Source organism: Marmota monax, unplaced genomic scaffold (assembly GCF_021218885.2).
Source record: "Marmota monax isolate L192 unplaced genomic scaffold, Marmota_monax_Labrador192_F-V1.1 WCK01_AAM20220418_F8-fsc00069, whole genome shotgun sequence".
NCBI classification, from domain to species: domain Eukaryota; kingdom Metazoa; phylum Chordata; class Mammalia; order Rodentia; family Sciuridae; genus Marmota; species Marmota monax.
The window spans coordinates 7,910,317-7,933,574 of NW_026695243.1; the positions used below are offsets into that span (position 1 = coordinate 7,910,317).

General features: G+C 44.9%; 1 protein-coding gene across 1 annotated transcript; it reads left to right on the plus strand.

Annotated features, from left to right (window-relative positions):
* The first annotated feature begins 1,629 nt into the window (after window positions 1-1,629).
* On the plus strand, window positions 1,630-7,704 carry LOC124101378 (protein SPATA31F1-like). Its single transcript, XM_058578104.1, has 4 exons — window positions 1,630-1,773; window positions 2,412-2,457; window positions 2,985-3,045; window positions 3,744-7,704. The coding sequence occupies exons 1-4, from the start codon at window positions 1,630-1,632 to the stop codon at window positions 7,555-7,557; spliced, it is 4,065 nt and encodes a 1,354-aa protein (XP_058434087.1). The 3' UTR covers window positions 7,558-7,704.
* Window positions 7,705-23,258: the final 15,554 nt, after the last annotated feature.

The following is a 23,258-nucleotide window of genomic DNA, read 5'->3' on the forward strand; positions in this document are numbered from 1 at the left end:
GTTTCAACCTAAGAATTTGTTACTCTCCCAACTACCCACCTGTACCTCTGCTAGAGATAGCCTACATTTCTTACTGTCAAATGGGCTCTGGGACCATTCCTTCGTGCTCTGCATTTGTTAGTAATGTTTTGTCCCACCTGAAATAGTCTTTTGCCACTTTTAGGCCAAACTCCAATGTTGCTATCCCAGAAAACTTCTTTGACTACATTGATCCCATTTGAGTATTTTCCACATTCTAAGGTTACTTTTGACATCTGAACCTCAAAAATGAGTACATGAAATGATTTGAAATACAGCATTAGCTTTTGCTTCATGTGAATTAGTCTTATCTTTGAAATTGTATATTTAACTGTCTTGAAAGCAAAATGAGAATATGCCTCAAATATCTTTGAACCCTGGCCACTATCCAGGCTAGAGATAAGCACACTGAGTATTTGCCACACCAGCAGAATGCAAGCCTGGATACTGTAGTAAAGGACAGACTCTTTAGAGATTTTGGACCCAAGAATTTGAAACCATTTTTGCCAGGACCAAGGGTCTCAAGGAGATTCAGAAATCCTTGACATTAGAGAAATATTACAATATTCAAGGAGGTCAAGCTGGTAATATAAATATGTAAATTAATGGGTACAGTGTAATTCCTGACAGTGCTTTAGAAAACTCCTGCTCTATTTTAAGATTTCTAAAATCCAAGTCAAACAATAAAGAATCCTCCTAGCAAACACCTTATATCCAGAGTCAAGGAGATACAACAACAAAGAGTAAGTACGTTGTGACCCATAGATGGAAGTGGCCATTGGCCCACTTTTCTCTATAGGCTTTCATCTCCCTGAGCAGAAATAGCTGGGCAGAAACAGTTCTGGAAAACCATGCCTTGGACAGAGTTCCAAAAGCAAGCCACATTAATGTGTCTGCATGGAAGGCGATGTTTACAATCCCCCCCACCCTACACACACAAACACACACACACACACACACACACACACACACACACCCAAGGGCCTCCCTTCCTTCCTCCCACAATGTCATTTAAAGATACAGCCAACCCTGCCTTTCATCAGCCATGGTCTCCTCTCCTTGCATTTCTGATTTCTTGTCACCCATTGCCAGAAATATCAAAGCTCTCCATTTGCAAGCCATAACCACTCGCTCACCTCCCTAAACTCCTGTGCACTTCTCAGTTATATTTCCAGGCAAGTGGGGAGTTGGTGAAGTTCCTCCATCCCAGCCACTCTTCCTCCACTCTTCCTTCCCTCCCCTGTGTCACAAAAGCACTCAGTTTTCTGAGGACAGGTGACCAAACATGTGTTGTGAAAGGAGTGAGCCGAGCCAGCAGCCTGGTGTGGGAAATGGAGAATGAAGAGAAAGTGGGAAATAGACATGTGCGTGTGGCACCTCTAGACGCAGGCTCTGCAACCTTCACAGAGGAGCAGACGCCTTCTCCTACTGAACCACCACATGAGCCTCCCTTGTGAAACAGGAAGGCTTTGTGATGCAGTCTGCAGCCTGGTTCTGTCCTCTGTGAGGCGGACATGACAAGGGTGAAGAACTGGGAGTCATTTGGCACTAAGCCCCTGAACGCCTAGTTGTGGAGATGGTTGGTCTCCTTATGCTAATGAAGTTTAGGCCATGTTGACCTTTACATTTGTTCTGTGGGACTTTGGACAATTCTTATATACATATGGCTTCATTTTCATCATTATCTTAATTATCTGGCAGATTAGACGGAGTTACTGTGGATTGAAGCTCGAGCCTACAAGAAGCTGCTGCCGGGTAGGGAAACGCTGTGACCACAATTGAACTAGTTTAAGCTTTCAAGGTCCAGGGTCACACCTTATGACCTCACTACCCCTCCCTGCCAAATTTAATACCATACCTTCAGGTACTTTTATATAGTCCTTTTTTCCTCAGAGGCTAAAAGCATTTTTTTTAACAAGTTCACCCCTGTACTTTACCCTGACTGAAAAGCCAACAACCTCTGATTGACTTGAGTGGAGACCTGGATATGGGATCTACTTCACTGGCTCTCAGAAGATCTCCCCATATGGGGGAATTTCTGGCTTACAGTCCTTTAAATCACAAGCTCAAGTCCTGTGACTATTAGAACCATACCTCCTTCAGGGTGTACCATTCTTCCTCTTGTTTTATGCCAATTTCCATCAGAACTTCTCATAGACCTATGGGAGGTACAGAGTTTGGAAAAGACTTAAAGAGAATCAGAAATAGCAGAGAAGGGAAAAATGTTGAGGTGAAAAAAAAAGATGAAGTATAGATAAAGGAAATGTAGAAGAGTATATAAAATGCAGACAAATACATAGAAAAGGATAGGAAATGTATGTAAACTTTGTCTCATTTTGGTCATGAAAAAGAAAATGGTGTCCCACTTTCATTCTAATGTTTTTGTCTTCAAGCGTCACCGAAAAGTCAGGCAAAGGGCTAGAGATGCAGCATCAAGAGGTAAAGTCCTAAATTCTTCTCTGACTCCCTTCCACTGTGGGCTAGCTTCCCATGTGGTAGTTGTCCCTCTATGAACCCTGGTGTCAGGAAATGGGTGTTCTAACCACTGAAGTCTCCAACTACCCAAATCGGCAACTTTCACAGAGGAATTCTGTGGGTAGGAAATCAGAACCTCGGAATGTTTGAAAATTGTCTACCTCATTCCCTGGAGAATAAAGAATTGAGGAAGTAAAACAGATGCCCTTAATGGTCATTTGCTAGTTTTAAAATCCTTTGTAACACTTCATCTCTCAGTCTTGTCCTCCATAAAACCATCTGATGACCCTCCCTCACAGTGAGGTTGTGAAGGTCAGACGATAATAGGCGCAGGAGAGCAAGTCATGAATGATCCGATTTACATTGAAGTGTCTTAGAGTATTGAACAGTTGAATTTTTCAGTCCCCTCTCGCTGAGAGGCAAAGGGCTCCAGCTTCTTAGAGAATGTCCCTGAAGTACACACATGACATAAAACTGTCCTGGTTCCTCAGCTCGAAGATTTTGCCAAGAAGAAGCTGAGAAGCCGCGGAAGCTGCTCTCTGTCATGAAAAGGTGATCTCTTGCTCTTTGCAGTCTTTCAACTCCCAGCCTGCCTTGTGGTGGTCTCTCAGCCTGGGCTGGAGCAGAAATGAGGAGAGGAATAATGACTGGGAGGAGACAGATAGGATGGAGGCTGGTTCCCTGGTTGAGCGGTTTGCAAGGGAAGACAGTAGTTCAAACACCTCAAGAGAGAAGAGACACCCTATTCAGCAATGTGCTAGGGTCACAGTAGTTCTACAATTCAAGATTTGATCAGTAAATAAAAAACAGTACATGGGGTTACACTCAGCCAGGACACAATTATCCCATTAAGAGAATGGGTTTTGCACAAAGCTCTCCTCTTTCTCATGTTCTTTTTAGAGTTACACATTTTCAAGGGAAGATTCCTGGGTCTTCCTGGACCCTGCTGACATTTCCTCCTCTGGTCTGTCTTCAGGAAGGACAATTCCTGGGACCCCTCATCCAGGAGCCTATTATCTTCTTAAATTTTCTAGAGAATGAGACTGATAATCAACAGAGGCTGGGTACAGCAGCACAGACATCCCATAAGGGATTCATTCTCAGAATGATGAGTTCCCATAAGGAACTCATTTTTCATAGCATAGGCCCCACTCTTATAGGACTCAGAGATGGAGGTAGAAATCCTCAGCCCACAATTCTTGCAGAGGTAGATGTCACTCTATTAATGATTGCCATGATTTCCTTCCCAGCCACAGCTGGCTTCCCCAGAAGGAAAGCGTGCGGCAGCTTCTGTGTGCAGATCCCTACTGCCAAATCTGCAATGGTGTGGCTCTGGAGATTCAGCAATTGCTGGAGGACGAAAACAACCAGATCTCCCCTACATTTCTGGGGCCATCACAGGGCTCTTCCTGCTTAGAGACGTTGTCCGTGTCAAGTATGTCTTTTGAGCAGAATCTGGAGCTCCATTCCCAGCACTCCAGAGACCTTTCAGGGACATCTGTCACCCCAGCACTAACAACTGAAGAAATCAGCATTCAAGAATACTGGACTGATCGCCTCCCGCTAGGACAGGAATTTCAACTGGTAGAGATGCCTGTAGGTCCACAGACTATGGTTTCTTCAAGGCTTGAGTTGTTTGTGGTTCCAGGGAATGAGCAGGAGATGAGACAGAACAACCCCAATTTTGTCCAGGGGAACCAAGGCCAGCAGTCCTTGAATACTCAGGTCACTTTTATGCCCCTAACCCAAGAGCTCACAACCTTGGCACAACCTTTGGCCTTGCATATAGTCCCCTATGCACACCTGCCATTCTTTAGTCCTGAAGTCCTGAGGCTTCTTGAAGTACATGTAAAAAAATGGATGCATTTCCAGAGGTGGGGGCTCCCCAGGCGAGTGGAGGAATCCCTGAGGCAGCTTATGCCAAACCCACCGATGTATTGCGAGTCTGAAAATAACCAACCAGTTTCTTTAATCCAAAATAATACTTCTCAGATCTGTGTCCATAGATTTGGGACTATTTCTCACCAGACCTGGTGCTCATATGTGGCTGGCCAACCCACTCAGACCTTCTGGGTTTCTGAATGGTCCCTTATAGATTCAGAACAAAGACACCACTGCCAGAAAATCCCAAAACCTGTGGCTTTAGCCTTGCCATCTCCAGCCCTTAAAGACCTAAATGACCTCTATTCACTGCCAAGTGGTCAGGCAAATAACTCACAGAGCAAATATAACCAGCTCTTCTGTGGCCTCCCTACTCTGCATAGTGAATCCCTGGTGGCCACTTTCTTGGACTCTAAAGGCCTCTCCAGGAACAAGAGTATGCCCAGGTCCCCCTTGAATGGTTCTCTTCTCTTCAATGAGCTCTATCCCCTGCTGTCCAAAACTCCACCTGAGTCAGCCCCAACCTCAGCCGCAGGCTCACACCCAACCCCCCTAAATTGCATGTCTCCCTCTAAGAATCAAGTCAGTGTCCCATTTCTGACTACAGCTGAGTGTGAAGCCTTGGAATGGCACTTGCTGCAGAGGCAACTCCAGCTTCAGTGGGACCTGCCAGCAGTCTTCCAGAGATCTCAGCATGCTCCAGGTCCCAAGCAGTATGAAACATGTGACAAAATCCAACCTTCTGAGACCATGAAGACCTCCTGGCCAGGAAAGTCCTTCTCAGTCCTCACCAGGGAACTGCTCTTCTTCCCAGAGCATGCCCGCAGGCTGCTGGAATTCCATCTCCAGAAGCAGTTGATTCACCATCGCTGGGGCCTGCCCCCAAAGATTCAGCAGTCCATCCAGTTGCTCCTTTCCTCCGCTGACCAGCAGACCCTGACCTGGAGCAGTACAGCCCTACCCAGGGTGAGCATGCCCCCGCTTGCAACCCTAGACGACAGTGAAGCTGGTGTCCTATTCTCACCCATGGTAGCCCAAATGCCCACCCCCATGCCACACTTGTTTGCCCAAGCCAAGGAAATATTGCAGAGCCACATCGACTCCAAATGTGGACAGATCCACCAGGGCCAGGTCCCTGCCTGTGTATTCAGCTCCTGGGAATGCAGAATTCCTGGAGGCCTGGCAGTGGCTCCCTTCCCTTGCATTCCACAAAGCCAGCACCCGGAACTGCAGGCAGCAAGTGAACCTGACCCTCAGCCCAAAGTTATGCCCTGGATGCCAGTGGCCCTTGATCAGCAGCAGCAGCAGGCCTTACCAAGTGCTGACACTGAACACCCTAAGCTGCCCCGAGTCCTGTCTGATACAGCCATTGAGAAACTGGAAACCATGCTGCGGCACAAGTATCTGGTCTTCCTGTCAGGCCTGCCTGCTCTGTACTGTGTGGCCCTCTCTAGGGCCATGGCTCCGGCAATCTGTAGTCAACCTGTAATCACAGAGATGGTGTCTGGGCCTGTGGAAATCCCAGAGGAGCCTCCGACTCCTCCACTGACTCAGATGATCTCATCTGAAGACCCCTGCAGGAGGCTTGAACCACGCTTTCAAGATGACAATGAGACTTGGGCAGACAACACAGAGGAGTTCCAGCCTGAAGTTCGGGTAGAAGAAATGACAGAGATGGTGACTCCAAGGAGCCAGACTCTTCCTACTATCCCTTCCTCATCCAAGACACACATCCTGGCCAAACTAAATTTTCACCTGAGAAAAAAGGTCATAGAGATACACCTGGGAATTTCCATAAGGATAAGGGAGAACAGGGAACCAACTGAAGGATTCACAGAGAACAAATCCACACAGGAGTCTCTTGGGAGTCTAAGCACCCCAGAAAGCACAGTAGTCCAGGAACTGTCCATCACACCAGAGTCTCCTCTTGCCCCAGACTCAGAATGGATCCCCCTTAAAAAACAGCTGGCCACTGAGTTGAAGGCAGTACAGCACAACCTAAAGTCACTTAGTTCCAAACCAGTGCCCCATGGATCACCCGACTGGGCTTCCAAGATTTCACAACTCAATGCGAACATGACCGAGGCCCAGATACTTTGCGTTCAGGTGGAGGCCAGTGTGAACAACCCCATCCTGGAGGAACCCTGGAGCCCTGAGCCCCCAAATCCTGACAAGATCAAGGACTCAGCCCAAGTCCTGGCACTGGCAGAAAACAAAGAGGACCCAGGGAAACCCAAGGCAGCAGGGGACCTTGGAGAAGGGGATGCAGGGCTTGGGATCTCCTCAGTCAGTGAAGAAAGACACCCTGCTGAAGATCAGAGGCCAGAAAGGATGAACAGGACATCCCAAGGCTCCTGGCGATGGAACCAGAGCTTTCTTCTTGAGGATCCCTGTCCACCTAGCCACCAGCATCACCCTCAGCTGCAGTCCCCAGAGCCACCCCCAGTAGTTCCTGGGGGGAAAGAATCTGAGCCTGACAGGCAAGACAGTCCAAGCAAGCCACATGTCATCCCTGAGCCCACAAGGAACCCTAAGAATGCCCAGCCCGTGGTGCCTTGCGTTTCCCAGGACAAGTCTTTCCTCCCCCAGAAAATTCAGGGTAAACCTTTGCAGGGCCAAACTCTGCACAGTCAGGTCTTGCAGGGGAAGGCAATGCCAGCCCATTCTCACAAGAAGCCCATCGTTCCAGAGACTGGCTTGAGAAATAAAATAAAATCCTTTCTGCACTGCATTACCCCTGAGAAGAAAGGCAAAGGGCACGTAGAGTCTATGTTCTCCAAAGCTGGGAAAGTGTCCAAAACCAGAAAAGAAAATGTTGAAAAGAGCCTCATTCCAGCCAAAAGCCCCATGGGGAGAACTAAGACAGAGAAGCCAAGTGGGCACCCCAAGGACCGTTCAGCCTCCCCTGAGAAGCCAATGGGCCTGGCCTTCTTAGATGCCAAGGCCCTTTCAGCCTCCCCTAAGAAGCCAGCAGGCCTGACCTTCTTAGATACCAAGACCCGTTCAGCCTCCCCTGAGAAGCCAATAGGCCCAGCTGCCTTAAATGGTCCCCATTCCCCAGACAGTAAGCTCCGGCTACGCTCCCGACAGCATGGCTCTGCCTCAACCCTGGGCCATCCCCGCCACTGCCCTCGGCACTGTCCTCGAGTGGCTTGTGCCTCCCATCCAGGGAGCCTCCCCTAGCTCCCAGCCCTCAGCTCTGAAACATCGTCCTGCTCCAGAGAACTCCCAAAGCAATGAGGAAGTGTTTCGAGGCTCCCCAACCTGGGCATTCCTTGAAGAGCGCTATTTTCATTTCCATTGATGAACAGGTGTAGCAGAGCACCACCTGAAATAATAGTCTATATCTCAAAACAAAGAGTTGTCTCTTTCCTCTTTATCACACTGTACTTTGTTAAGAGAAGGCATGAGGTAGGCTAAGACAACCTTCCTATGTAGGCAAGGAGCTTTAACCTACATTTCAGATGAGTCATTTTAAAGAAATGCCAGAATGTTCCCTTATTGAGGGATTGTTTTTGTGTTTATCCAAAGCACGTAGCTAATGTGATAAATATCTAAATTAAATGATAGAAACTCCCTTGTAGGCATTGGGAAGATCATTCTAGAGAAACCATTCTGGGAGCTTGCTATAACCCTGTTGCCTATCTCTCATTCCACTGCCTAAGGAGTGTGGGATGGCTCCCTCCTGGAATGAGGTCCCAGTAGAAAAGCAGAGCAGCTTGTCCCCCTCCCTTCAGGGAACCTGGAAGAAGGAGCATGAAGTTGGAGGTCTGTGTACCTGGGACAAAAGCTGACATATTCCTGATCTTGGAGCATGATAAGGGACAAAATTCAATTTGCTTGGTACTAAAACAAACTTTGAGCCAGGAGGCAAAGGCAATGCCAGAGTTCTCAGGTAGAGAGAGGGAGTAAATACTGAGCATGGGTCTCCTTGGCCTTAGTGTGATGAAGGAATGAGCATTTAAGTTTCTGGGAAAGAATCACAGTTTTCCAAACGTATTTGAGCGTATCAAGTTACTGCCAGCAGTTTATATCCATCTCTAGTACTGTGTCCTATTTCTACACTACCTACACCTGGAGTCTCCCATCCTTACTACCTGAGTATACTTTCATGGTAAGTAATTGTGCTGAAATCAACTAAATCCCTCCCAGGATCTGCATGGTAACTTCCCCTCAGAGGATGACTCCTGTGGTTTTCCCCTACCAAGGACTGTACTAAGTAAGTGTAATAGCTCCAGTCCTTGATTCCTGCCATCCCTTCCTTCCATCTCTTCATTATGTCCCATTGCATTTCAGAAAGCACCAAAAACATTCATCTTGATAGTCAAAAGAAGGCTCTTAAGGTTTTTAGAAAGTGTCCAGTCTATTAACCAGCCATAAAAAGTGATCATAAAAATCTAAGCGTTTAATGCTACACATGAGTCTCTACAACCAAATCAAAATTCTGGCCCCTTTGCCTCTCTCGCTGGGAATATCCAATATTTTGCTGTTTCAGGGAAATGTCTGTTTAATCATTAATGAAATATGTGCAATTCTCTAAAAATTTTAATGAAATGGAGAAATCCAAGATGGAACTGAGAAGCAAGCTGAGGTCTGTAAACAGCTACAAAGAAAGGTAAGCCCCATCAAACTATGTCCTAGCCACATTCTCCCCATAGAATGAAACCCCTCCTATAAATCTGTTTAGAAGGCCTCTTGTACAGCTTGCTATACTGAGATAGAGCTCTTTCCTGCTAGCTATTTAGTCCAGACTGCACTCCCACCCTCACTTACAACCCCATCACTGAGTGGGTGATCCCCCACCAAAAGTAGCCTCAGTAACCTTGGACATGCAGTTGGAACACTTTTTTTAAAAAACAGCAAATACTATTTAAAACAATAAATCAGACTCATTCTCGGGATTTTTATTGAACCCCTCTATGAGCTTTGGCTTATTGGCTTCCTCAGGAAACTTTTTTAATTGCCCCAAACACTTGCCCTCTAGTTTTGGCCTCTTGGAGTGGTGAGCAAATGAACTTGGTGGGGTTAGAGCACTGCCATTAATGTTGAATCAAAATAGGCTTATTTCATAAGCATTGTAAATATCTTGTAAGTATTTGTGATACTTTTAGAATTGTTATCTGCTAGGCTGATACTTTCAAAGACAACCATTCCAGCTCACAAGAGGACAAAAAAATGAAAAAAACAGCTGCTGGTGTCCCTTTAAATGACTGGAAGCTTGCCTCTAGAATTGCTTTATTTTTTTTTTTTCCAGACAAGGTCCTCAGAGAAACAAGAGACTCAGAAGGAAGCAAAGTCATCCAGTCACCCAGCTTCACCCTCTCTGGAGACCTAGAAGTGACCTTTGCTGATTTTAATATTGTTATCTGTCCAGGGGCCTTCTAGTCTGCCATTTTATTCAACACAGGTTAGATGAATTAAACAAGGACTTAGACTTTACACTTTTGCCTGTGAATGTCCCATGGGTGGTTAAAATTAGGATCAGGGACTTAGCATCTCTGCCTCTTGCATGCTTCCCCCTGACTCTGAGCCACCTTGGATTCCATGAGCAATAGGTGTGATTGATAAACATCTTGTAGCAGTTGGAAAGCTTCATGGTGGCCATCACACTCAAATTCCCTCTAAACTTTGAGGAGAGTGTCCCCTGTCTTTCCTTCTCTAGTTACCTGGTTGGAGCAGGCATTGGTTCCCTGGAAGGAAAAGAGAAACCCCTAGCTTCTTAAGGAATCCATGGCAGAATGGCATAGCTCAGGGCTATACTTGCTCCCCAAAGTAAAAGATTTGGGTCATTTCCTTCCCTTAGGAAGAAATCTTCTGGCTGAAGTGGCCAGAAAATAATTTCAGGGGAAGATGACAAACATGAACAAAGAGCAGAGGGTGAAAAATACAGCACAAGGAAAACATTACAAAATCCTTGAGTGTTTTTATAATTTTCAGGCCAAATGTCTGACCCCTTGGGAAGGATGCAGATTTTAAGGTCAAAGTCACAAGAATGGAATGTGGAAAATAATAATCAGGGTTAGAATTCTCTGACATCTGTTAAGTTACTTGACATTTCGGAGCCCTGGTTTCTTCATCAGGGAAAGAGAAATAACTGTACATCTGAACCCAACCTGAATTGTTATTGATATACTGGTGATTCCCAAAGCCATTTCTCTAGCCCAGTCTTTCCCCTGAGCAACAAACAGTACAGTCAACAGCTGGGGAGAAACTCTATCTTGCTCCAAAGAAAATGCAACTTAATTCAAAATTTCCAAACACACTCCTTCCTATCAGACATCAGGAAATGGCATTGTGGTCCACGCTCTCCCAAAACAAAGAGAAAGCCACGTGACAGTTGCAATTCTATAATACCAAATACCCTATCAGAACAGAATGTTACCACAAAGGAGAGACAAAGGGGCTGACATGTAACAGGGCCAGGGGGTTAACAGAGCATATATAAGGCAATACCCCTCTGTGCTTGGGGCTCACTCAGCCTTTGGATGTACATCCACTGGGCCGGGGCCAGCACTTAACAAACACTGCTTCCTGCTGAATGCCCCTGTGTCCTGTCCTGTGTGCGGGAATCCCACAATAGTAGATTATGCATTCCTTTTTTGCTCAGTCTGTTGAGTAAGACTGTCACTGAGTTCTAATCTTGGTAACTCTTGACTCCCTCTTCTCTATTTTTATGAACTTTCCTTGAATTTCAGTTTCTCATCCTTAGCCTGCTTTAATGACTCATATAGTGTCTCATAACCCTAGGGCTTAGGAGAGTGGCTAGCACATAGTAATACATTAATATTGGTTGAATCTCAAGAATGGGCTGTGAAGACAAATCATTACATCAATGTGATGAATGCTATTAGGTATAGATTGCCACAAATGGATGAGGAGGACTCCAGATTGTCAATAATAAAAATTCTACAATTAAAATATTTGAGTACTTACTATGTTCTAGGTACTATGACAGTATAACAGTGAACAAGACACAGGCCCTGTCACAATGGAACTCATGGTCTCATGCAGTAGACACTCTCCAATGTCCAAATTGTCTAAGCAACATTGACATTTGGAAGCCAATATTCATCTTAAATTATGCAAAGATAAACTCATAAATCCCTGCCCCAAATCTACCCACTCACACATAACCAAATCTGCTCCAATTGCAATATTTCCCACATCAGTTAATGATAGCATCATCTTTCTATTTGTTCAGACAAAAAAAAAATGATGTCATCTATAACTTTTTCCCCTAAGGGTCCATATCCAGTCCATCAGAAATCCTGTAGTATCTACCTTCAAAAACGCATTAGGAAAGGGAAGGTACTGGGGAATAAGATTGATCAAATTAGGTTATGTACATGTTCAAATACAGCATAATGAATCCCATAATTATGTATAATTATTATGCACCAATTTAAAAAAAAATACATCTGGCCTATAACCACTTACCACACCCTCTACTGCTGTCATTACTGAAGTAACATTATAACTAATATCTCTGTTTCATCCTGAGAGCACACTCTCAACAGTCTATCTTCCATACAGAAACATGATGTTCTCAAGGAAAGCCTGGCTACATATAAAAAAATGGGGGCAGAAGGGAAAAAATGAAGAAATCTAAGCACAGGGTACTGGGAAACTTCCACTTCAAGAAATTAGAAAATAATTTCCAATTATTGAACCAGTCAGTAAGCAGAGGAAACTGAAAAGCAGTAGTCCATGAGGTAGCAGGAAAACCAGAAGGGTGTGGTGTTCTGGAAGCCAAGATAGTATTCAAAGAGAAAGTAATTTCCTGCATAAAAAGTTGTCAACAGCGAGGATGTGGGGAAAAAGGTACACTTGTACATTGCTGGTGGGACTGCAAATTGATGCAGCCAATATGGAAAGCAGTATGGAGATTCCTTGGAAATCTGGGAATGGAACCACCATTTGACCCAGCTATCCCTCTCCCTCTCCTCGGTTTATACCCAAAGGACTTAAAAACAGCATACTACAGGGACACAGCCACATCAATGTTTATAGCAACACAATTCACAATAGCTAAACTGGGGAGCCAACCTAGATGCCCTTCATTTAGATGAATGGATAAAAAAATGTGGCATATATACACAATGAAATATTACTCAGCAGTAAAAGAGAATAAAGTCATGGCATTTGCAGGTAAATGGATGGGTTAAAGAAGACAATGCCAAGTGAAGTTAGCCAATCCCAAAAATCAAATGCCAAATGTTTTCTTTGATATAAGGAGGCTGATTCATAATGGGACAGGGAGAGGGACCATGGGAGGACTAGACGAACTCTAGATGGGGCAGAGGGGTTGGAGGGGAAGGGAGGAGGTATGGGGTTATTAATGATGGTGGAATGTGATGATCATTATTATCCAAATTACAGGTATGAAGACACGAATTGGTGTTAATATACTATATAATATAAGCATAATGAATCCCATATGTGATATGAAAAATTATGCTCTGTATGTGTATTAAGAATTGTAATGCATTCCACTGTCATATATAAATTTAAAAAAAAATTTAAAGTTGCCAACACGCCAAGTAAAATAAGGACCATCATTTATCAACTGGGAGATAATTCATGGTTTTCAGAAGAAGAGAGTTGGGTGAGTTATGGAGGTAAAGATGTGACTGGAGTAAACTGAAGTGAGAATGGAAGGAGAACAGTTAGTGATTACAGTGGTAATAATTACTTCAAGACGTCTGTGCCACAGGGCTACAGAACAATGAATAGGTCCCTGGTAGGGTCAGGGAACCCAGAGAGGGTTTTCCTAAAAGAAGGGACATAGTATGGTGAGTGTTGGTAGAAAAGATCCAGTCAAGAGAATTAAATGTTACAGGACAGCAAGCGAGGGAAGAGCTACTGGAGCAACGCGCTGCTGTAGAGGTAAGGACACAGGACAGTGATAGTTTGGGTCTTGAATACCACCGTTCCTACAAAGCCCATTTGTTGAAGGCTTGGTCACCAGTCTGTGGTGCCATAGGGAGGTGGTGGTGGAACTTTGAGAAGTGGGACCTACTTGAAGGAAGTTAGATCCTTGGGGGGTGTGCCCCTGAAGGGGATATTGGGACCCCAGCCCCTTCTTGATCCCTTCTTTCACTGCCCGGCCACCATGAGGTGAGCAGCTTTACCACATACCCCTGACAATGATATGTTGCCTTATCCTGGGTCCAAGAGAAAAGGAATCCACTGATCATAGAATGAAATCTCTGAAACCCTGAGCCCATTTAAACCTTCCCTCCTTATTAGTTGATTATTTCAGGTGTTTTGTCATAGGAACACAAACTGACTAATTCAGTGACTGCATATCGAAGGCAAAGCATTGGCCTGGATTGACAGCATAGGCAATTTGTTGGTGGTAGGAAGAAGGTGACATGAAAGGAGGGGGACTTTGGGGTAGAAAAGAAAGGTTTTTCCAATATATAACTGAGTGTAGGCAAAGACCCTCTGGGTCTTTGAGGAGCTAGAAAGGACCCATGGCTGCAGGTATGGAGAGGGTTATCAAAAGTCAAAGCAGGAAGGCTGGAGGTGGAAAGGGATTCTGGAAGTCATCATGGAAAATATAGGGCCTAAGAGGTTGGTGGGACTCTGAAGACCTGAAAAAGTGGTTGAAATGACCAATTGTGCATATAGAGCATGTGCTCTTGGAACGCTGGGGGGAAAGGAGAGATGCCAGACCAATCTCTAAATGGATGAGGCTTCAAATTGAGCCAAGGGGCAACTTCATGCTTAGAGAGGGAACACAGAGGATAAGAAGGGAAAGCTGGGAAGCAGGAAGACAATGCAGTGGCCCTGAGTAGAGGAGAAAGATCTCTGTTGGCCAACTAATATCCCCCCAAAAGTGGCACACCTGCATCCTTCTTCCAAACTGCCACAGAGGAGCGAAGAACTTGAGATGGGACAGGAAGTGCTGAACTTTATTATCATATTGTTTGAGGGATACAGAGAAGCTCTTGGCTCCTAAGAAAATCCAGGATAAGTCACAATTCCTTCAAACTAGGAGGAAGTGGTGGCAGGTCTTGCTTCCTCTGATAGGGCCCCACTGTTTAGCACAATGGTCCCCTGTGGTGGGATGCAGAAAACCCAGATGGGAAAAGCATGGATGTGCCTCCCTCCCTACCCGCTAAACAGCAATTCTGTGCCCAAAGGATGGAGGCACAGCCCCTAGTTGACTGCCAGGGAGGGAAGCACAAGGCCCAGGCCTGCTGAGCCAACAGTCTCCAGGTGTTTTCCTGAAGCATCCCCAGAGATCAAAGGAGGTCTTGGGACAGGCACATCCTCCCTGCCTGGTGGGAGTTGCACATAGAGACACAGAGCTGGGACAATAGAGAGAGGCCCAGAATGAAGGGAATTCACTCAGAAGGGTCACGATGGCATTAGGTGGGAAGCCAGGTTAGTGTGCACACATCCTGGCTTAGGGTGGAGCAGGTCCTTCCCAGGGCCCCCACGGGCTCCTACCTGCCTCTGTAGTCCCATCAATGCTGGTCAACTGGTTTTTAAATTTTAGATGTTCTAAACTGTGTAATGGTATCTAATTTGAATTTTAATGGTTTTCATTTGCATTTTAATATGTTATGCTGAATCTTTTCATGTGTTTTCCTTTTATTAACATAGTAAAAAATATATAACAAGATCTACCCTCTTAACACATTTCTAAGCATCTGATACAGTATCTTAAACTATTTGCACAATGTTATGCTCATGTGGCTGAACAAAGCCTCATAAGAAAGAACTGGAGGCAGAGAATTGAGTTTCGACTGAAACCTCCTGGATCCTGAGTTCTCAAAAAAGCCAAGATCTGAGAGAATAGGAGCAGTCTGAGATCCACACAGTATGCTGATGGAGGATGAAGCCTGCTATCTCATAACCCTAGCACAACACCACCCTTTACCTCTCCCTCAACTCAAGAGAGGAGAAATCAGAAGATGCATACATATAAGAATTTGCTACTCCAGATTTAGGGGTAGATGCTAGGAATGCATCAGTGCTTGGGAACTTTGGGGTTCACCTCTACCACATTGTGATATGGTGAATGGCCTGACCTTCTAGAACCCTTTCCTTAGGCCCTCCAGAAGTCATTTCAGAACTGTCTGGAAGGAATCTCAAGCAAGGGACCACTAGCCCAGGGAGGACAGTGGCCTTTCCACAATATCATTTCTGTTCAAGGCTGGGTCAAAAACAACAGGGAGTGTTAAAAAAGGCTGCTTGGCTTTTTTGCCAGCTCACTGAAGCCCAGGCAGGGAGGGCAAGAACACAGGATGAGCACAAGAATAAACCCCCTGGAGATGCTGCTTCCTGCACCCTGGGGAAGCATTTGGACCTCTGCTTCTCTATCAGCCAACCAAAACTTAATACTTTGCCTGGACTCTGGAACCCATGGGTTAGGACAGCCCTGTCATAGAAGGAAGAACCAGAATGGTTCCTGTGTCCACTGCAAGAAGAGGAGAGAAGGGGGGACAACCTTGAGTTCAATGAGGACATGAGAAATAAGCATAACACAGGCACGTAGGGTGCTGGGGACACAAAGTGCCAGATCCTCACCAGGTCTAACTGGGTTTGCAGAGGACTGTGCATTCCCAAACCCACAGACAGAGAGGCCAGGACCCTGAATACTTGGTTGGGATAAAAGCATGGGGAGAAGGACTGGCCAGAGAAAGATGCTGTTTCCAGAAGGATGGGTGGGTGCTGCCAACAGGCCCCCTTCCCTTCCACGTGCCCCTCCTTCACTGTAACTTCTCTGGATCCAGGACCAGGCAAGGAGCACATTGGGGGATTTCCAGAGTGTATCACTTCCAAGGTCAGGCCCCCTACAGAGGCCACAGGGGCAGGGCCCCGGGCAGGCAGCCTGACCATGGGAATCCAGACAGCGGGAAGGGAAGCCATTGCTTGCGGTAAATAGTGCTGGCAGCTGGGGTGTGTCAGGCAAAGGGGGGGCTGGAGAGGGGCAGACAGAATGAGAAGACAGAGGAGATCATACACACACAGAGACGGAGAGACAAAGACACTCAGCCACACAGGTACATACGAGAAAAGACGCAAGGTCACCCTGGCCACTCAGAAAAATTTTCAGAGCACACACAAACATGTGTAGGAAACATACCTACATTAACTCATGAACACCCTGAGTCAGACATGCCCCAGTAGACATACGCCCCCAAACTCACACAGACTCAAAAACACATTTGTACACATAACTGACACAGTCCCTCGCACAAACCCACAGACAAGTGCAATCCAAACCCATTCTTCAGACTCCTCCCTAAGCTTCTAGGCCACTGCTGAGCAGGCCTGTCTCTCCCTCTGACCTCTGGTTTCTATTTCTGTCCTATTTCTTGTCCTTTGATTCACATGCATACCACTGGGCTCAATAGCTGGGCTGTGTGCTCTTAAAGAACTGTCTCCCTCAGGAAGTGTGCCCCTTGCCCTCTTCAGCAGCCCATCCTTCACCTACAGAGGGTCCCCAATGTAATGCTGGATCCATGCCTACAGGGTCCTGAGCCCCAGACTTGACATGGCAGGCACGAGGGAACAACAAACCAGACACATTCAGTCTAGTTACCCTCAGGGAACCCTCAAGTACCAGGTCCTGGGTACCCAGGAAGACACTCCTGACACAGGGCATGACCAACTGTGTATCTCTTCCCCACACTTTAATTAATGTGAGCCACAATCCCATCCTATGCCCCTACCTCTAAATCAACTCCAACTCCATTCCCAGAGACAACTTCAAGGGACACCCTTAATAAAACCCACATTAGGAAGATAATACTGCTGGGTGAAGTGAACATGTTTACATGGTCAAATGAGTTTGTTGTGGTATTCCCTTTCCCCAGGATCAGGGGACTTATCTGCCCTAGTTAGATAACTGTGGGGGCACTGGTCCCCCTCACGTATGGAGGCCCAGAAAACGGGCCCTCTACCAGATCAATAACCCACATTATGCTCAAGCCTAAGTCCCTTTCCAGTCTCTCTTAGAAGTTTAAGACTGCTCTCCAACACAAAATTGAACTCCTGGCCAATCTTAATCCCAATCCTAAATGCAAGCAGTGCCCTACTCCAACTAATACAATCTTAATCCAAGACACACTAGCTCTTACCAACCAGAATCACAAACCCAATCCTGAATCCCACTTCCACATCACCAGGCTCCCAGCTCTGTGCTCACCACTGTCCAACTCCAGTCTGCAACCACAACATCACTGCTGTTCTAAGCACAAGCCTAACTCTAGCCCTAACCCTGGGTGGTGACACATTGGATAATGTATGTCTACACTCTGGGCACCTCAATGTCACACCCATAGTAAGGGTTGTGTCATTTGTAACCTCAGGGTCTTGGTGGTTCTTTCAGGACCAACAGCCCAGTCCATGGGGCATCTTGTTCCTGGAGGGCTCAGTGCTCTGCTGGGAACCCAGGAGCACCAAAGCACCCAGGCCCTTTGACCCTTGTTGGATACACAGGCTCATGGGGCCCTGCCCACCCCAAATCATGTTCCAAGATTCGCCAAGTCTCTTAGCTGAAATTCCGGCCATAGGCCTCCTTGCTTGCCAAGCTGGGAGCATCTGCTGCCCTGGAAGCCCCCAGCAGGCGGAAGCAGGCTGGCCTGGGGCTGAGGGGAATGTGGCCCTCCCCAGTGTGGGAATTTCCAGACTCTTGCAACATTCACACCTAGGCTATCTACCACAGAAGTGGCCCAGGTGCCTGTCCTAAACAGGTAGAGGGCCTGCTGATACTGAGGCTGAGGGAGGCTCAATAAATGTGGTTTTTCCTCCCCACTTTCAGTGTCTCAATCTGGTGATAGCATGTGTTAGTTGTGCACTCACCGATGGGTTAGAACTGATATCATCCATAAGTACTTTCCCCATTCTTACCCCAAAGTACCAGTGCGGCACTCTGCACCTTGACATCCCAGAGGACATCAAACAGTATCCAAGTTCCCTCAATAGCTCATCAAGCTAAAACCTTCACCCTTAGGATTGGAACTCTAGGTAGACACTTATATCTAGATGTGCCATTATCCAAAGCTTTGTGTCCTTCCCCAGTGTCTAAATACTTCCTGTCTTTATGGCCAAAAAAGGGCTGGGTTGTGGGCTGTAAACTGCAGGCTCTTACACCCAGAATGTGTTCAAGTGGTACTATGGGCTGGGATAAGCCAGGCCAGCAGCTGAGAGCTGAGCAATGGCTGGGTGAATAGCCAAGGGTCCCAGAGAAGCCTAGGCCCTACAGAAAAGTCACAACTCCTCTCCATCTCAGCCCTTCTCTTGGTCACAGTTTCTATACCTGAGCTCACTCCCTTTCAGGTGACATCAGTGCATCACTAGCATGCCCCCAGGTCCTCCACAGACCAGGGAGGTGGCAGAGACTTGCCATCCCCATTGCTCTTAAGGCAGCTGTTTCTTGCCCTGGCTTTCTGTCCAGCCAGGTTTCCACCTCCAGTAAAGTCCCTGCTGTTTCATTCCTTTCTCTTGTGGCTCCTAATTTAGGTTCTAAGCTCCAGAAGCAAGCAGTGAGAAGTCAACATCTCTAGAAAGAAATATCTTTCTGAGGTTGCTCTCTCTCTTCATGTTCAAGTTCAAAAGTTGGAGTTTTGAGTCAAAGGTAGGAAGATTTCTGAATATAGGAAAGGTGAGCAAAGGGAGGACCTATGGGGTCCATGGACTCCAGCTGACAGAAATAGGATGTTAGAGTCTGTAAACAAGTCAAAATAACACCTGGCATTTTGCCAGGGGAATGTTAGAGTTCCTAAACAAGTCTGGATTGTGCTTGGCAAAATGCCAGAGGGAGTGGTTTGAGAAGTAACAAAAGCGAGCCATTAAGTGTGGAGATTCCTTATTGGTTGACTGATGTATCTAGTTTATGCTAATCAGATAAGCTGTGTGGAATGTATAAATACTGCTCCTGTCCTGCAATAAACGGCTCCTACTCCTGCTGTATCAATCTACACAAGTCGTTCGTCACCCCCCTGGTTATTTTGCTGCAGCCGTACTGCGGCAATAGGAGGCCTCTTAGTAGTGGTATTAAAGGGATAAGAGAACATTAAAATTTGTAGATGAGCAGTAGATCCTGGCATTTTAGGAGAGGAAGGAGCTCAGCCCTCTCCTCCTCCCTGCTGTGTCTCCTCAGCTTTTTACACAGGATGTGCTGGGCTGCAAAATCCCTTGTATAAGTGGGCATCACCCCAGCTTCTTCTTGAGGCCAAGTTTTCCACCTTTTGCCTATTCTGTGTACCTCTGGAGTTTGGAATAATAGATTCACATTGATCTTCCAGCTGTACCTCACCAAATACTGGACCACCTATGCCTCAGAACCCTCGACAACCTCACAAAAATAGTCTTTGACTCTGCTCTGTTGATATTATATTTAGGAACCGATGTAGTGCCCCTAATTCTGTTTTTTGTTTGTTTTTTAACAAATTCAACAAGTAATTCTGATGAGCAGCCAAGTTTGAGAAAGTAGTCCATTATAATTTTATTTTTTTCTTTAATCATGCTCATAACAATATTCACTCCTTCCTACTACATTATCTAAGTTCATGGCAGCCTGCTTTTCATGGATACAGGGAGTGAGGGATGATGGCTGCTATAGTTTGGATCTGGATTGTCCCCCAAAGGTCTATGTATTAAAGCCATGGTACCCAGCTCATGGTGTTATTAAGACTTGATATAAATTTAAAGAAGTGGGAGGATTTAGGTTTATTGGGGGCATGCTTTTGAAGGGGATTGTGGGGTCCCTACCCCTTCTTCTCCCTCTCTTTCTTTTGTTTCCCAGACACCATGAGTTGAGCAACTTTGTTCCACTTTGCACTCTCCACCGTGACGTTCTACCTTACCACAGGCCCCAAAGCAATGAGGCCAACCAAACACAGGCTGAAATCTTTGAAACCATGAGCTTAAATAAATCTTTCCTCTTTTAAAGTTGATTGTTTCAGATATTTTGTTACAATAACAGAAACACAACTAACACAATGGCCTAACACAATTGCTACTGGATACAGGGTCCCTTTTCAGGGTATAAGATGTTATGGAATTAGATGGTGGTGATAGTTGCATAACTTTTTAAAACTACTGCATTTATGCTTTAAAAGATAAACTTTATGATGAGTTCTATCTCAAAGAAAAACAAAGGTGAAATAAAGACTTTTTCAGAGATAAAATAGCTTAAGTAATTCATCACCGACAGAACTACATTACTAAAAATAATGTTACCGAATATTATAGAAAGTGCTTCAGGCAGAAGGCAAATGATGCCACATGGTAATCTGGATCTGCACAAAAGAATGAAGGCAACTAGAAATAATAACTGTGGATAAATGTTTTAAAATTTTCTTTAATATTTAGTCATTTTAAAAGCCTTTTAAAGTGCTTTGATTTAACAGATAATTAGATGAAATAATTATGATGTTTTGTTAGGTTTAGAAGAAATAGAGAAGTAAAATGAATAAGAACAACAGCACAAAGTCCAGATGAGGATAAGAATTAAGTGGAATATTACTTTAATGGGGGCAATGGCCAGCATCTCATGGTGGGGGGCGGTTCTTCTTCCTGCAGAGGAGGGTGTAAGCCACGTGGAAACTTAAAGTCTAAATTGGTTAGTGAAGAACAAAACACAAATAGTCAGAAATACATTTACATAAAACAGAGCCCCTGATAGATATAGTCCACGTGGGTGCTGGAACTAGACAAAGGAAAGATGGCTCCAGTGGTTTATTTAAGGGAGTACATCAAAGACAGGGATAAGATTTCAAGGGTGGATCTTGCTTCATGATGTCTTGTAGTCAGCAGGTTGATGGCATCTCTGCAGGTCACACCCAATCTCAAGTGTTGTGTGGAATCTTTGGCAGAGCTTGAAGGGGAAGTTCACCTGCATCAGGCGGTCAATCCCTGGGGGAGTGCCACAAGAGATTCCCAATGCTAGACTTATCCCCTAAATAGGCTACGATGCTCAACACAGTCCACACACAACCCATGGTTGGCTCGTGACGTTACTTGACTGTATCAAAGTTCAATCTAGGAAGTACAACCAATATGAGATATTTTATGTAAATAAATGTATAAATTTAATTGCATATGGACTTATAACAAGGATTTGGTCTTTTGTAAATGTTAGAGGTTGTTAAGTCAGAGATTGATGTGCACAAGGCAGGGAATTGGCAATACAGATGGATATGAAGTAAGGGATAGTAAAAATAAAATGGAGCCCCCAAGAATGAGCTGGGTCTAAGGACGGGCCATAACTTACATGAGTTCTGTTGCTACTGATCCTGGTAGTGTCTTCATTATGAAGCTAAACATACACACTTGGCTTAGGCCAGAACCTAGTAGAGGATTCAGGGAAAGATTCAGGAACTCAGAGGCCCCCCACTGCCTCCTACCAACCAATTCAGTCAGCAAATAAGAGACACAGGGGATATGTTCCAAGACCCCCAGTGGATTCCTGAAACTGTGGATAGTACCAAATTCCTATATATGTATTGTTTTTCCTATAAATACTTATGATATATTTTTTAAAAATATATTTTAGTTGTTGATAGACCTTTACTTTATTTGTTTGTATTTAGTGCTGAGAATTGATCCGAGTGCCTTAAACATGTTAGGCAAGCACTCTACCACTGAGCCACAACCCCAACCCTATGATACAGTTTTGTTACTAAATTTAGGCACATTGAGAGAGTAACAATAACCTGTAATAAAGTATAACAATTATAACAATATGCTATAACAAACTTCTCTTAACTGCTATGAAGTGGGTAATATATACAGCATGAATATGCTGGACAAGGAGATGATTCATATCCTGCATGGGATGCAGCTGAATGGGGCAAGATTTCATCATACTACTCAAAATAGCTTTTTAAGCTTAGGCACTGACTTCCTTAAGACTCCTAAAGTGCAAGAAGTAAAATCAAGAACCAATAAATGAGATGGACTCAAACTAAAATGCTTCTTCTCAGCAAAGGAAACAATAACGTGAAGAGAGAGCCTACAGAATGGGAGAAAATCTTTACCACATGCACCTCAGATAGAAGACTAATCTCCAGGATATATAAAGAACTCAAAAACCTTAACCCACCCTCTAAAAAAACAAATAACCCAATCAATAAATGGGCTAAGGAACTGAACAGACCCTTCACAGAAGAAGAAACACAACCCATCAACAAACATGAAAAAAAAATGTTCATTATCTCTAGCAATTAGAGAAATGCAAATCACAACTAAGAATTCATCTCATGCCAGTCAAAATGGCAATTATCAAGAACATAAGCAATCAGTGTTGACAAGGATGTGGGGGAAAATGTACACTCATACATTCCTGGTGGGACTGAAAATTGGTGCAACCACTCTGGAAAGCAGTATGGAGATTCCTCAGAAAACTGGGAATAGAACCACCATTTGACCCAGCTATCCCACTCCTCAGTCTATACCCAAAGGACTTAAAATCAGCATGCTACATTGACACAGACACATCAATGTTTATAGCAGCTCCATTCACAATAGCTAAGTTATGGAACCACAATAGTTAACCTAGATGCCCTTCAACAGATGAAAGGATAAAGAAAATGTATTATATATACACAATGGAATATACTCAGCATTAAAAGAGAATAAAATCATGGCATTTGCAGTAAATGGATGGAACTAAAGAATATCATGCTAAGAGAAATAAGCCAATCCCCCCAAAAAACAAAGGCTGAATGTTTTTTCTGATAAGCGGATGCTGATCCATAGTGGGAAGGGAGTAGGGAAGAACAAAGGAACTTTGCATTGTGCAGAGGGGAGTGACAGGAGTGGTGGGATGGTGGGGATGGGAAGGACAGTAGAATAAGATAGACATTATTACCCTATATACATGTATGATTACACTACGGGGGTGACTCAGCACCAATGTA